The sequence below is a fragment of the Equus asinus genome, chromosome 3 (genome assembly GCF_041296235.1).
Source record: "Equus asinus isolate D_3611 breed Donkey chromosome 3, EquAss-T2T_v2, whole genome shotgun sequence".
NCBI lineage: Eukaryota > Metazoa > Chordata > Mammalia > Perissodactyla > Equidae > Equus > Equus asinus.
The window spans coordinates 105,868,734-105,885,373 of NC_091792.1; the positions used below are offsets into that span (position 1 = coordinate 105,868,734).

The 16,640-nt window shown below is 36.0% G+C and overlaps 1 protein-coding gene across 7 annotated transcripts in view; it reads right to left on the bottom strand.

Annotated features, from left to right (window-relative positions):
- Positions 1–16,640, bottom strand: part of SLC4A4 (solute carrier family 4 member 4) — a 318,368-nt gene that overhangs the window by 54,032 nt on the left and 247,696 nt on the right. For all 7 annotated transcript variants that reach the window (XM_070505687.1, XM_044766111.2, XM_070505686.1 and 4 more), the window contains one exon: positions 9,587–9,657. In XM_070505687.1, the coding sequence (XP_070361788.1) occupies positions 9,587–9,657 (71 nt within the window). The remainder of the gene's footprint in view (positions 1–9,586; positions 9,658–16,640) is intronic.

Sequence of the window (16,640 nt, forward strand, 5' to 3'; positions counted from 1 at the left end):
AGCTCACTCCTGTTCCTATTTTCTGCTTCTAATACGCAGGAAAATTCTTTTGCTAGCATAGTGGATAAGGCTAGTGCACTCATCCCAAAGCTGCTCTGAGTTTTAGCTCCTATCAGCTCACAACTGCTTCCTCTAGGCAAATGCCTTCAGCGGGATAAGACCTACCTCACCTGGAATGGTATGCCCTCTTGCAACTAATTACTGAGCAACACAAATGGAGTGCTATTGACTGAATATTTGGGCTCCCCTAAGATTCATATGTTGAAAATCACACGTGACGGTATTTGGAGGTGGGGCCTTTGGGAGGTGATTATGTCATGAGGGTGGAACCGTCATGAATGGGATTAGTGCCCTTATAAAAAGACCCCAGAGAGCTTCCTTGTCCCTTCCACCATAGGAGGACACAATGAGAAGGCTGTCTATGAACCAGGAAATGGTTTCTCAACAGACACTGAATCTGCCAACACCATGATCCTGGACTTCCTCTTGGGTCCAGGGCTAATGAGTATGTTATGTGCTAAGAGAAGAGTTATTTGAGAATACCTTGCAAATAAATATGGAAAGATAAATTCCTCCTGTCTTTTGAAGGCAAGAGTTCTACCTCACACCAAACACATTAACAATATCCTTTACTATTCTAGGAATTCTCTTGACATGGGCGATCTAATCATAAAAGAAGATCACACACATAAAAGAAGAATCTCTGTCCAGAAAGAGTTCATATTTTTATAGAGCTCAAAAGGTAAAGTGCTTACATAAGTCAATAAAAACATAAACTCTAGACCTTTCCCTGAAATATTTTTATCCATTAGTTTCAACTTATAAACAGCTGAATTGCATAATTATTCTTTTATCAGACTCTGCTTCTGAGAGGTGATTAATCATGTCTCATTTTGTTTTTGAGATTTCTGCATATGGATGTTTTTGGCAGAAACCATTTAAAGTTTAGAGGTCATAATAGGTAACAGATTTCTTTGTTGTAAAATCAGCAAAAATTTACCATAATTTTACAGCACTTTAATATCAGCAGAATCCTTCCTTAGAACTAGAGTTCCCCAAAGAGGTAAGCTCATGAAAACAATCCCAACTGGCAGATTTATTGATTTTCTTACAGAGATTCAGGTTGAGGTGAAAACTATACAGATGTACATGAAATGACAGACGTGTTTTCTTGCTTATATCATCTTAAAATGTCAATATCACTATTTTCTAAGCCTCAAATGATTCTTTGCATCATTGTACAGAAAATTTAACCTCCAAACACCATCTTTCACTAAGGGCTTCAGTATAAAAACTTTAGGCAGCATCTATATGTTTCAGTATTTATATCTTGATACATAAAGTTTCCCACTCCCTTAAAACTTAAACTCCAGCTAATAAATAATTCTATTTAAATATCGCTGAAGGGCATCTACATTACTTGTGTTATTTCATTGTTACTATTCAATATAAGCTGATATCAATGAAGCTTAACTCCATAAAACTTCAGGCAGGATCCATATTAGGAACAAACTAAACATTAAGACAAAGCATGACTTATCTATTAAAGGTATGAATATGTAAACATGCCAAGTAGAGTGTTAGATAATTAGCTGATAATTTCATCATCACAGATACCAATTTATATAACTTTTACTCCAATATATCTCCTTTTGTTATCTATGAAACAGATACTTTGGGGTGAAAATTATATTTTTTGCTTCAGAGGTCCTTTTTTCTTTGCCTATGGAAAGGGACCACAAAAACAATTGAAACTGCACTGATTCAAGTCAGCACTTGCTATAATCCAATGGTTTTAAAATTTTAATTATCAGTGAAACATCTTTCTCAAGTGAAATTTACCCAGAACCCCAATATTTAAAACTGAGCTATTCTGCCCTATATAGTTAGGAGGCATTGAGCCTCTCTCTCTCAACACTCCTGCCCACCTCAAGGCAGCCCCGGAGTCACTTCTCCAGAATCCTGGCTCAGTCTGAGACAACACTGCTTTAAAAATAACTCTGTCTTATTAAAAGTTATCTATCTATCTATTACTTATTAGAAGTTATCTAAAATTACCATGAACGGTTTAATCCACGACTGAGCAAACTCTATCCTATTTGCCAAATTCAGCTCACCTTCTGTTTTTGTAGATAAAGTTTTACTGAAACACAGAATCCACTTGATGGCACTAAAAACAGTAACAGCAAAACTACTTCTTAGTAAACTACTCTATATCTCTACTTGAATCCTCATGGGCATTTTAAATTTAACATGTTTGAAGTTATCTCCTGACCCCTCTTAAACCTGCTCCCTCTATGATCTTGCCCATCTCTATTAAGAGCAATTTCATCCTTCCAGATCCTAAGAACAGAAAACCTTGAGTTCACTGTTAATTCCTCTTTTCTCACAAGTAACATTATGGCAAAGACTTTATCTGAAAATACAACCAACATCAGACCACATCTCACCTATAACCACTGCTACCCCCTCTTTCACAACACCATTGTCTCCTCTGAGCTTAATTCAGGAGACTTTTACCTCACTGCTTCTGTCCTTTACTCCTTATAGGTGATTTTCACTCCTCGATGGCTTTGATCTTTATTTCCAATGCAAAATTTCATACACAGTATTTAAATGCTTAAACCAGAACTTTAAGAGCAAGACAAACAAGAACATAATCGCAGAAGTCTTCTCTGTCTTTCAGCACTCTCATAGCACATTATCTCCATTTCTCATGATATTTATAACCTTATATTGCAAGTGTATTGTTGCTCCCCTCAAGGAGATCATCAGTATTATGAGTGGGGAAATGCTCAGAGAGATGTCTACTGAATATGGAGACCTGGATCTGGAAGAGATGTCAAGTTTGGAGATATTGACATGGGAGTCAGCTGCAAAGAGCTGATCACTGGAGTACTAAGATTTAATAAAACTACAAAGGGAACATGTGCTGAAAGAAAAGAGTGTAAAACATCTATAGTACCCACAATGAAGTGAAGATACCACAAAAGACTACGGAAATGTCATGAGGGTGTGGGTAAAAGGAGAAGTACAGTGAGAATGTTGAACATCAAGGGAGGAGGAAATGGTAATATGTAGGAGAGAGTTGAGAGGGTCAAATGTTGCAAAGAAGACGATAAGGAATGAAGACTGAGCAAAATCCACTGATTTTTTTTTGTAATAAGAAGATTTTCGGTAATTTCTTGACAGACTTCAGTAACTTCAAAAGACAGAAACGAGTCAAGAAATGAGTGAGAGTGAAAAGTTTGAGATAGCAAGTCCAGACTATTTTTTCAAGAAATACAATAGCAAAATGATAGGCTAGAACATGTGAGCACTACAAGATCAAGGCAAGTTCTTTATGGCTGTTGAAGACTTTTGAGGTATTTGTGTTAGATGAGAAAGAACCCACTTACGGGGATGGAAGGAAGAAGGGGATGCTGGGAAAAATAAGAATGGAGAAAGTAAGGTGAAAGATAAAGAGAGAGAGAGAGATTGACTAGGACTTGGCCAACTGGATCAAGGATGGGTAAAAGCTAAAAACGACAAAAGTATAGAACCTACAGACCAAAGGGACTGTGTTGTCCCAAAAAAGAACAAGAAAGAATAGCAGACAAAGACAGAATCAGAGTTCAATTTAGGATACAGCAGGCACCAAAAGAAGTCTTAGTTAATTAAGTGAATAAAATAATTCATCAAGATCCAAATATTTGACATATTCAAGGAAGATATCTACCAATTTATCTACCTTTTTCATCTGGAGGGCAAAATTAAAGTAAAATAAACTTTCAATTTAGAGTTTCCATGTAAAATATAGGATGCCCAGTTACATTTGAATTTCAGATAAACAATGAATAATATTTTTAGTATAAGTATGTCCCATGCAATATATAGGACACACTAATACTAAAAAAATTATTTACCTGAAATTTAAATGTAACTGGGACCCTTTTTTTTTTTTTGGCTAACTCTGGTGATGCTGTTTCAACTAGAGATAAGCTATTTTGAGCAATAATAGCATGTGGAAATAGAAAAATGTAGCCAAAAGAAAATAGAAAATGCATTGGGCCCCAATTGCATGGATGATCTAAGATAAGCTTTAAGGGAGCAATAAAGAAGAATAAACGACAATTTTTAAGAGTTTCTTTGTAGGAATAAAATATGTCCACTTAAATAATAACTAATAATACAAGACAGTAAAAGAAAGTGTCTAAATGAATAGTACAGAGACTAGTAGATCAGAAGAGAGAGTAATCAATTTCATTGAGCACAGAGAAAACAAAATTTAAATTAACTCTTGAAAGAAGGACTGGTCCTTGTAGAACTCTCATACTCAAAAGGCAGTAGGAAGAAGAGTGACAGGACAATAAAATTAAAAAGGAATGACAGAGAGTGTAACAAAGGCCAATGGAAAAGAGAATAAAAGTGATAAACTTTGGATGTGTATTTCTTTTTGTATTAGCAGAAACAAAGAGACAAGATAAGCATTAGAGAGGGGGATACCATGAGCAAAGATGCTGATTCAAGGACACACAATGTTTCATTCATTTATCCAATAAATTCTTTATTCAAAACGTATTGAATGCTCACCATGTGGAGGAACCAACAGTGAGTGGATCAGATGGGCCAAAGCAGCTTGTTTGTGTAAATGGGTAGGAAGAAAAAAGGTGTGAAGGAAAAGGGAGCAAGTTGCTGAGGGTTTTCACTGAGGTCACTCTCACGAAAAGAAATTTCAATCTACTTTTCTGGATCTCATTTTCTAGAAAATTACTCTGTTTATGTGGAGTAGATTTGTTTGCAAATCTTAAAATTAGAATGTATACTGCAGGACTAATTTTAAACTTTAAAATATTGTAGCACCCTCCTCAAAGACAAAAGTGGGGGATATATGAGATAGGATGGGCAAAATGTTGACAGTCCTTGAAGTGAGGTGATGTGTATATGTGGGTTTATCGTACTTTCTCTCGATTTTAGTGTATGTTTTAAATTTTCTATAATATTTTTTAAAGTAGGAACATGTAATCTTCAAGGAGATTTAAGGACAGAATCGTTTTTGCACTGCACTTTCTCAATGAGAGAAAATCACAAGGATGCTATGCACAAGAAGATTAATATGACATTCCATTTCCCGTGAAAATGAATATTAACTCCTAGAACCACCCTGAAGGTACATCAAATCAAAGCACTTTTGCTTCCATGTTTGACTGCCAAGCAGAATCTATGAGACTGTAATAGTTCTTAGTCCCATGATTAACAGCATCTCCATGTAGACATGATCTGCTTCACTGGGTAATAGAATAAGCAAAAAAATAAATAAAAAGTAAAGATTCTACATTGCTTTCCTTAAGTACGGACTGGTAAAATATGTCTTTTTTAATATATAAATAAATGAGGGTAATGCTACAAATAAAAGTCTCAAGGTTAAGTAGCTAATGTACTCATTTAGGGTTTTTTCCCTACAGTGGGTAAGCCAGATTTACAGTAATCTGAAATCTTACTTTATGATCTACAGGATGCATTTGAGCTGCAGTTGTCTGTGATTATATGTATTGTTGTGAAATGTCAAAACTAATTTGTTATTCTGCTTTTGGTTAATGTATAGAAAGTTGTAGGAGACCATCACTCCCAATCTAACAACTAAAGCAAGCTGGATAAGCTATAAAATCGTAGGTTTAAAAAATCCACAAGAGTGATGAGGATGCAAAAAAACCTAAATAAACTAAATTCAAAAAAGTTACAAGACCTTCACAGGAGAGAAGAAATCCATGGCTGCCTCATCCCTGGCAGAGTAGCAGGTGGAAGATAAATCCACTGTAGATGGAGGTAAGGAGAAATAAGCCAACTCTTCAATGAATTTTTACTGGGGTGACAGATTAGAATTCTGAGGAGCCCTAGGCATAGACTGAGCCTGCATCCTTCCACCAAACTTCCTCATGGTCTTTGCCAAGTGCACAGGTCATACATAAAAGGGTGGACAGGTAAGGCAGGAAAGTTGAGGGAAATCCCCCCCAACAAGACACAGAGTCTCCATCAAATGTAAGGAAGCCACTTTCCTAAGATGGGCAGGAGAGCTGAGAGAAACCCCTCTGAGGCATTCAGACACTTCTGAAAGGGTTGAGGCATCTGCCCTCTGAAGACTGGGGCAGAGCAGTGGAGCAAAGAAAGCTCTCCCAAGACTCAGAAAGCTGGGGCATAAAAGAAGACACAGAATATTCTATGTTTCTATGCGACTTTCTATGCAACTTTCTGGGATGATGGAAATGTTCTATATCTTGTTTTGGGTGGTGGTTACATGAGTATATAATATTGTCAAAACTCATTGCAATGAACACCTAAGAAGTGTGCATTTTAAGCTATGCTTCAATTTAATAAAAAACAAAACAAAAAAGAATGTAATATGAAAAACAAATACTAGCTGATCCTTTCAATCACCTCCTCAGAGGAGACAGGTTAGATTTTGAAAATCTGGTCTCTCCATCTGAGAGCTGGTAAGCAGAAGCCAGAAGATCTTAACGCTTATGGTTTAGATACAGTGTGGATAAGCTGTGGCTGGGCTCAAAGTTTTACAGGGACCTTTTAAAGAATGTTGTTTGCAGGTTGAAGGGATATATATGCCAAGCGAGAAATCTATGGGAAAATTGATGGAGGTGAAAAGAAATAAAGACACAAGTATTCCAACAATAAATGGAAATAAAGAGAAATTTAACTTTTTGTCTTGAAGTATGGTTATTCTAGAGTTCTAATCTCTGTCTAAATGCTCTGATGCCCCATTTTTCTTGCTCTTTCTCCCTGAAAACACACCCCTACCACTAGGAAAAAGAAAGCTTGTCTTCCTGCTAATGAAGCTGAAGAGAAAAGGCCTTCCTTCCTCTGACAGGATGTTCTTAGAGCTTGTGAGAGGGAATTTTGCTGGTGCCCTACGGCAGCATGTCACTTTTACAGCTCCTTCTTTCATCATCTAATTGCAGGTGAAATGAAAAGAAGGAAACTAAGTCCTGATGACTGTGTGTCCTAGGAAAGGTTCAGGGTAGCAGAGCTGGCATGGGTGAGCAGAAAGAGGACTCAGTAGCCTGTCAGAAGCAGTGGCTTCCAATTTCTTCTCTCCAACAACCTGAGTTATGAAGGCATCATGACCTAGTGGAATAATAATAATACCCAAATAGAATAACAGTAGCACCTAACACTGATTGAGAGGTGAGTTTGCACCAGCCACTATACTAAATCCTACCTATCTATTAATTTGACCCTTACAGTATCTTTGAGGTAAGTACTATTATCATAATTTTACAGAGAGGGAACTGAGAAGTTTCCACAGTCTGTTAAGTAGTGGAACGCTGCATTTGAAATCAGGCTGCCTGACATGAGAACTCAACATCTGTAAGTCCTTCTACACGAAACACTATTCTGCCCCCCCAAAGAATGGAAACAGGCAGATTTGGGAGTTGGAAAGCCCTGAGTTCAAATCCTAGTTTTATCATACACTGGTGATATGGCCTTTGGAAGGTGAGTTAACCTCTCTAAGCCTCAGTTTTATCTATAAAATATAGGTAACCTAAGAACTCACAAAACTACAGTGAGGATTATAGACAATTAATGTAAAGAGCCTGGCTCCTAGTAGCAGTTCAACAAATGGTAGTTATTATTGATGATAATAAATCATATTACCTCTTTAATACTCATTTCTGGATCATATACATATATATTGTGTATATTTGTGTGTGTGTCTCTATGTAAAGTATACATAAAGGAATTGATATGGACAGAAAAGGAGAAATTAAAAATAGAATAAAAGTTCTTTCATAATTGCATACACACATATTTTTTTTCATAATTTCTTTCTCTAGAGGTGCTGAACAAAGCAACTTAACATTTTACTTGAGGAGTGCAATTGATACACACGTAAGGGGACTGTTGTCCTGGAGTACAGAACACTCTGGAACTGAAAGGTAAACATTTTAATTTGCAAACATTGAAATGTCATGGTGTACTAGCAATATTGCAAGTCTTGGAACCACTCACACTTCAGTTCAAATCTTTCTTCTACTAATTTATGGCTATGTGACCTAGAGCAAGAAAGGTTATTCACTTTCTGGAGCTTCAGTTCCTCTCATCTATAAAATGGAGATAATTATGCCTGGTAGTTGGTGTTAATGATTAAAATACATATTAAACTTCATAATGATTATACGTGTAAAACACCTGGTCTCTAGTATATGTTCCATAAATGGTAGCTAAATTAGAATGACCATTATGCCTCTATGTCCTCTATCAGAGTCATACCAGAAGTCAACCACAACTTCCATTTGTTTTCCGTAAGTCTTATAGTAACATCTTACTATAATTACATATCAATTACTAGAGTCTCTCTAGGACTTGCCCAAAGACAGAGCTTAAAAATTTATTAATTTTAAAGCTTTTCTTGATTAGGTGCAAAAAGAATTAAGTTAGGAAACAATCTCTTTTTAAGTCAGCGGAAGTGAGTGTCTTATTAATTTTTATTGCAAATTAACTTATGGTTTTAATTAATTATATATTTTTAAAAATTTTAATTAGATTTTAATTAAAATTCTTTAAAGTCTAGAAAGAAGTATTTTTCTCTGTATTTTAGTCAAGTCTTTTGGGGTAATAGGCTGGCTGGCTCAGAGACTAAAAATTGAACTCTTTTCTGTATGTGGCCTTTAAAACATATATACATACTCTCTTACTCATACACACACACACACACACAATCAGACATGGAAGAAAGAGAGACAAAGTTTGGGAAAAGTCAGAGAAAACCATAAGGAAAGAAGTCAAAAGAGCTGTAGAATATGAAAACAAGAGGGAAACAGGGTCAAGTGAGAGTTGTCCAGGAAAGACAAAAACATCATCTTTGAAAGGGATGTTGTGGGCACTCATTACATAATATCTGCAGAAGCGTTCTGGTCTCCTGAGAGATGGGCACTCTATCAACACAAGGTATTATGGTTTCTGTCTTTATAACTGAGAGATTGATATTCTTTGGGAAGAGTCCACATCCAGTGTGGAAGGAACACAATTGGAAGTCTGAAACAGCACTTTCCCCTTTTTCTCCAACACAAAAGTCTCCTTCCAGTGTGCGACCTTCCATGCAAAACAGCTCATTTTTAAAGCTTAGTTCCAGTCTCTTAAAGATCCTTGGTTACCAGCCATGGGAAAGGATATCATGTGACAAGGGAAGTGGCCTGCTACAATCACCCTTAGTGAAGAGAACGCAGCAGCATTTGGTAGTCAGAAGAATTCTTAATCATTCTAGAAATAGAGAGAGGATACCATGCTCTCGTTTTTCAACCTCTCACTTTCCCTTGTGAAAATATTTCAGGGTGACAATTAATGGGATATAGCAGTTAAATTCCTAAGAAGGTTTAAAAAGCAAATTGTAGGAGTACATATTCACTTCGGCTTGAAAAAAAAAAGAAAAGGGAAAAAAAAGCTGAAGGAAAGTGTTTTTTGCTGTCTCTCCACTACCACTGATTATGAAATGTGTGTTTATGCTAGGAAGGCTGAACAGTAGGAGACATCATAGTATGAATATTATAATCAGCATATACAATAAGCAAGTGGTGTGAAATATTAAGTCACTTACCTTGTCAGTAGAAGAAATAGTTGGCAAATCCTCGGGAGCCAATGTGGTATCATTAGATAAGGAGATATTAACTGTAAAAAAAAGGAAAGACAATTTTTTTATTATAAAAGTAAGATAAAAATGACCTAAATGAATAATTAGGAATATACAAAAGCAGGGCTAGGCATTAAAAATGCTTTAATAACAACATAAGAGCACAATTAATTTTTCTTTATTATAACTGTATTCACCTTTTACCTAAATAAAATAACCAAAGACTTGGACACATCTGTTGCACTCTGATCTGATAAGAAACAATGACAGATATTTAAGAAGATGGTATGAAAATTTATTTGTGTCAGGTTTCCAAAAAACACTTCTCTGTTACTAAAAGGCATTCGATATATTTTGCCTAGTGGAAGAAATGGCTGTTAATAAGTGAGTAAGTTGATGACCGGCTTCATGTACGGTCAAATCTCACAAATTAGTGTTTTACTAATTAAGAAGTAACTTATTTGGAAGTCTGGACTGAGTATGAGCAAGCATCTTTGCAAAATGTGTGAAAACAAAAGAAGTACTAAATAAATAAGAAATTATATAAATATAATGGGGATAAATATTTAATCTAATTTCAAAAATTGTTTTCATATAATTTGGCATCATTTGTAGATTTATTAAGATGTCACTTGGAGAAGGATCTAATTTATTTATCAAATCAACCCTCCTCTTGGACATATTTCATTGGGTTATTTTCCTATTTATGTACCTAAAATTAAACATAGTATTTAAAAAATATTCTATAATTAAAACTTTTTTTTATCAGATAAGCCTTTTTCCTCTTATCAGTTACCCAGAGAATGTGGCTAATTTGCGGTAATATTGTGAAATAACACTTAGCAGGTTTTTGTCTTTAAGGATCACACAGTTCATGGAACATCCAAATTGCTACTTATTGTTTGGTCCCCAAGCTATCCCAGCCCCCAGGCCCCTAGCCTGTCTTTTCAGCTTGCTATGTTTTAGGTTCGCCTACACATACTTTTAAGGAGAAACAAACAGGTTTACTTTACTGTCGAAATTCAGAATATAAGATCCATGAGGGAAGAATAGAAGGGGCACGTCTTGTTCACCGCTCTTCCCCAGACTCTGCCCAGTCTGGCACTTAACCAACAGGAACTCAAAAATATTTGTTTATTATTCAACCTTAAAAAAGAAGGAAACCCTGCCATTTGCAACAACATGGATGAACCTGGAGGGCATTATGCTAAGTGAGATAGGCCAGACAGAGAAAGACAAATACTGCATGGTATCACTTACAGGTGGAATCTAAAAAAAAAAAAAAAAAAAAAAAAAAGTCAAACTCATAGAAACAGAGAGTAGAATGGTGGTTGCCAGAGGTTCGGGGGTAGGGGACATAGGGAGAGGTTGGCAAAATGGTAGAAACTGTCAGTTACAAGAAGAATAAGGTCTGAGGATGTAATGTGTAACATGGTGACTATAGTTGATAATATTGTATATATAATGAAATCCACTAAGAGAGTAGAACTTAAGTGTTCTCACTAAATAAACTAAAATAAAATTGGGCCAGCCCCAGTGGCCTAGTGGTTAAATTTGGCATGCTCCCCTTCAGCAACCTGGGTTCAGTGCCCAGGCACAGACCTACACCACTCGTCTGTGAGTGGCCTTGCTGTGGTGGTGGCTCACATACAAAAAGAGAAATATTGGCAGCAGATGTCAGCTTATGGCAAATCTTCCTCTGCAGAAAAAAACAATAATAATTAAAATGAAAATAATGTGTGAGATGATGGATGTGTTAATTAGCTCAATAGTGGGAATCCTTTCACAGTGTAGACACATATCATATCACCACAGTGTACACTTTAAATATGTTACAATTTTATTTGTCAATTATACTTCAATAAAGCTGAAAATAATTTGTTTATTGTCAATAAAAGAAGCTAGGAAAGGGGTCATTTAATGACTACAAATGAATGTGAGAAGATAAAGGCAAAAGAAATGAAATGAGAAAAATAAATAAAAGGGGAGAAAATATTTAGCTTCAGTCTTCGTTTTTCTCAATTTTGGTATCCATTCTGATCTTTGAAGACTCTGGAATTAAACTTTTAACTTCCAGCTAGCTGCTGCAGGGCTTTTGTATTTCATCAGTAAAACAAGCACACGTGCAAACTGTCTCCTTATTCTCTCTGTTTCATTATAGGTCACAGAAAGAATCAAAGTAGGCTAACGGATGTGTGGCCCAAACAAGAAAACCATGGATTTCATGGATCCACTTCCAAAAGGAAGATGTTAGTAAATGATTATTAACAAAACCTAGGTTTTTACTACTATTTTCTTCTAAAAAGCTTCAAGTATATTTTCTTGCATTATTCCATGTGTTCATTTAAAAACATGCAAGAGCATGTAACATGTATACTATTATACCCATTTTATGTTGGATGGGACTCTGAGCAAGGGATGTTAGGTTCCTTGCCCAAGATCATAGAGTCAATCAGAAGTAGAGTTGGTACCAAAACCTTGTTCAGCATTCTTCTTTTCCTACCCAGTATTTCTAATCATCAAAATCAAGATGATTTATACAGCCACAGAATTCAAGGTGGGACAGTACTCGCCAATGTTAGATGATGTGAATCTCAACTGTGAGACGAAACGTCTGACCTGTCCAAGCGTTTGAACGAAAACAGCATATATGAAATCACAGGCACTGTTTAGATGGTGTCTGGGAAGCTGCTCTTCCTGAACTAGATTCTTTAATGCAATTTTTGTGAGCTTCCTGTCACAAGAGAGTGGAGGTCTTTTTGCAACACACTTTTCTGCATAAAAACAAGGAGCAATATTCAAGGCTCCTTCTTTCTGAGAGGAATGACAGATAATAAAGACCATGAGTGAACTAAAATAGGATTCCAATCTGAACTTTTTAGTAACTGCTCTCAAGTTTTGGATACATGTCAATTCTGCTCATCTAAATTCCTTTTATCTTTTTAGTTTTCCTCTGAGGCAAGCTATTAAAGTACAGTGGCTCTCAAAACCCCAAAAAAACAATATCAAAAAGACAGGAAAAAAATGTAAGCTTTTCCTACTTGTTTTAATAAGCAGCTGCTTCAAGAGAGAGACTTCAAAATAAATAAACAAGCACTTCCATAAATACATATTGGCAGAATATAGCAGAGTCCATAAACAAGATTAAAAGTAAATTTATTTAAGCTCACACAAGAGAAAACGACCTATTCCAATTGAGAGCTTGGTTTATAAGAGCCATTGGTCACCATTTGGATCCAGACACACAAAATGCAAATATTTTGGCAATCAATTGCAGAATGATCTGTGTATACAGAATTTCCAATATCCTTAATTAGGAGTCTAGAAAGGTCAAACGGAAAAGCCAAAACACACTGCACTTTGTCTGTCTTCACTATTTTCTAAGCACCATGGATTATGAAGCAAAGAAATTCTTTGCCCTAGGTTCTCTGGCTAATTCAGAATTAGCCAATTGTCACTGGGACACTTTGTGTCCCATACTTGGTTTCAGGGAGTTTCCACAGGTTGATCATTTTACGTTACTTGGATTTTCACTTCTTGATTCTCCTTCCCGTGTATCAAATGCTAGCTGATCCTCTGGAACAAGGGAATGAACATTGTCAGTAATAGACATTTAAAAATGTGTCTGTGAGTTTTTGATTATTAGCTGGCTTTTCCTTCTTTATGTTTAATGAGAGATCCTGGAGAAAGAACGGGCTGCAGGAGCTATAAGCGGACACATCCATGTGTCAATGTTATATACCTCCCGCATAGGGAATATCAACCACACTGATATCAATTGCACTGTTTAAGGTTGTCCTTCTTTATCCTCTAGTGATCTGGCACCAGGAACTACCCCATAATGCCTCTGCTTTACACATTAGCAGGAACTATACCATCAGGAATACGCACAAAGCTCACTTGAGGCTATGAGGTAAAGTATGAGCAACCACTGGCCACTGAGGCAGATATGTCTGCTTTGATCTATCACCACACCACAGTGTGGAGAAAGAAGTACCAGGAGAACTGGGCTGGAATTCTGGCTCCACCACCTCCTGAAGCACAGTGTCCCAAACTCCTTTGCCACATAATCTTGAGGAAGTTACCTCACTCCTCTCAACCCTCACTTGTCAGGTCGCTTATTTGTGAAATTGGATTTGAAACCATCCACTTTACAAGGCTACTCTGTGGATTAAATAAGACAATGTAGGCAAAATTGCTAGCACAGTGTCCAGTACCAGAAAAGATCTAAATAAATGGTAGCTAAGGTGACTACTAGCTTTATGACCTGGAGAAAGCAGGACTTTGCCCCTGGAAAGAATGTCAGCTCCCTCTCAAGGTTTGTGTGATGATTAAATACCTATATATTATATTATAATAAATAGCAAAATATAGTTTATTCAAATCCCCTAGTAAAATGTCTGGGACTTGGATGGTGCTTAATAAATGTTAGCCAAATCTGAATCTATACTCTCAACACAGCTTCTTAGCATTACAATAATGTGGAACTGCTTAACCTGCTCTGAATAAGAAAAAATTTAAGAGCATTCTCCATAATAGGGAAACTTTAATGTTTTCTTCCATTCTATTTAAGCAACAGCTTGAGGAAATTGAGTAACTGGAAAATAGATATAGAATAAAACTGAATAAGCTTCTTGCCTGTATGGTCATGTCAGATTTAAGTGTCCTGGAAAACTTAAGCACCTGAGTGCTTCTTGATAAAGTCAAATATTTATACTTTAAATTTATAGATCAATAAAAGGGCAAAAATGGCTTTTGTAGGGATGACAAGTGAATGAGGAAAACTTTGGGAGAAGGAGCTCTAGGTGGAATTACCTGCCACTATCTCAGCCTTAAGTCTTAAAACAACATTAATAGAAAGTTTAATAATTAATTATTAAAGTTTTCTTATAACAAGTTTTCTTGTTATAATCATTTTTGTTTCCCTAAGTATTTTTACCAAGCCTGATGCTGGAGATTTTCAATGTAATTAGGCAAGTTCAAGTTATGACACTCTTCAATCCACGGACACCCTCTTCCATGTTCACCTACGATACTGGAAGTTAAACAGCTGAACTACTATCCACTACTAAGCTGGATATATTGAAGCCATTATTTTCACAAAAACTTCTCTTCCATACCCACCCGTCAGTACATTTAGGATATGTATAGACCTTGTTCTGGGATACATCTTCCAAATCTGTGTTTTATACAAAGCTAAAGCCAGAGAATTATCCAGATCTGGCGACTATCCCAATTTATTCCTTCTCCTATTCTGATTCCTATAAGCATTATACAGAAACTGCTAAAATATAGGTTAGGATAGTAAAAGGAAACTAAAATGAAGAGTCTTTCAAATATCTATAGTCTTCTCAAAAGACTATACTACCATGAATGGTAAGATATCAGCTGTGCTGAAAAAATATCCTCACAAACAGAAGCCTATGTAATGCTACACCAGAAGGCCTCGTAATTCCTGCTTAACCACTGGTCTATGATTTAAATGTACTTTATAATATAAAGAGAGAATGACACATAATAAAAAAAATACATAGACTATAATGCAGGTCATGGAAGATAAATTAGGATTATCTTTTATTTCCTAATTTTCTTTTAATGGACTTTCTAATTATGAAACACATATTGACTATAATATGGGACCACAGGAGACATGATCCAGCATTTTTTTTAATGGTTGTAACATATTGGCGCATAGCACTATTAAGATAATAGAAAAATTATATAGAAAGAAATGGTAATGACATTCCACTCTAGTGACAGCCATTTTAGAACATTTGGAAGCCTCCTTATACGCCATGAATAAAGCAAAGGCGTGGAAAGGGAAGCCATGGCTACTTCCAGTCACTTGACTTGGTGTTACAATTTTCACACCAGGGAAAAGCCTACCTTCTTCTTAGAGTTTTACTATAGACAATGATGCACTTGCTGCCTGAGAAAGGCTTTATTTCTCTGCATCATTCACACCTTATTAAGCGTGTTCTCTCGAACAGTCAACAATGAACCAATAAAATATATCCTTTCGGTTAACAATAAAGTTTAGTGTCTAACCCCTTTGAGGTGATTTCTCTTGCTTTTCTAATTTGTTTATCATTTTTAGCAAGGCTTCTTTCCCCTCCAGATACAAAACCAACACCTGTTCAGGAAATTTACTTTAACCCTTTCCAAAGTATTAACACGCCTTTGAGTGTATAGTCATTGCAACTTTGACACATTCAGCAAACAAACACAAGCACTAGAGTAGAAATGTATTAAGTCTGGGTCAAATGAAAATCTGACTTTGTTCATTTAAAAGTAGTTAATATTTTGAAAAAAACACATTTTATAAAAAGCCATGTGTGTATATGCGTGTGCATGTGTGTGTGTGTGTGGTGGGTATTCTACTTCATCGCAAAGTAGCACAGTTCTTAAAAAGGAATGAAATAGACGCTGGTAAATTTCTGTCGCTGGCAGAAGGGGAAGGAAAAAAGAGCAGGGGAAGGGAGAGAAGAAGACTAGAAAGAGGAAGGAAGAAAGTCCATGTCCTGTTCCCTATATACAAAATTCTAGCATTTATGTTTTTGAATGAATTAGATAAATTCCTCTTAGAAGAACAGAATAGCTCACCTGCAGGACTTTAAAGTCTTCCTCTGTAAGACTATGGACAGTGTACAATACTTTTGTAGGCTGAGATTCAGTGGGATAGTATTAAATTATCTGTGGTGCACTGAACTCCTTAAGATTTTTTCCTTTTAATGTGGCTTCAGTGTTTCATATTTATCTACAACAGCACACTAGTTTTTAATCGTTTTGGTAGGCTTCCAATAGAAGCCTAGTTAGTAATTTTCTCCAGGAAAATTTCAGGGAAAATTAAATGTTTGAACCCTTTACAGGAATACAACTAAAAGATTAAATTGGCTGGGGTATCTTTTGTAGGACAGTGAGAAATGAGAAAAAGAACAAACTTTTACTCAGTGTCTATTAGATGCCAAACACTTTTACATAAACTAATTTAATCCTGAGAGTAACCTCTGAAAGTTGGTAC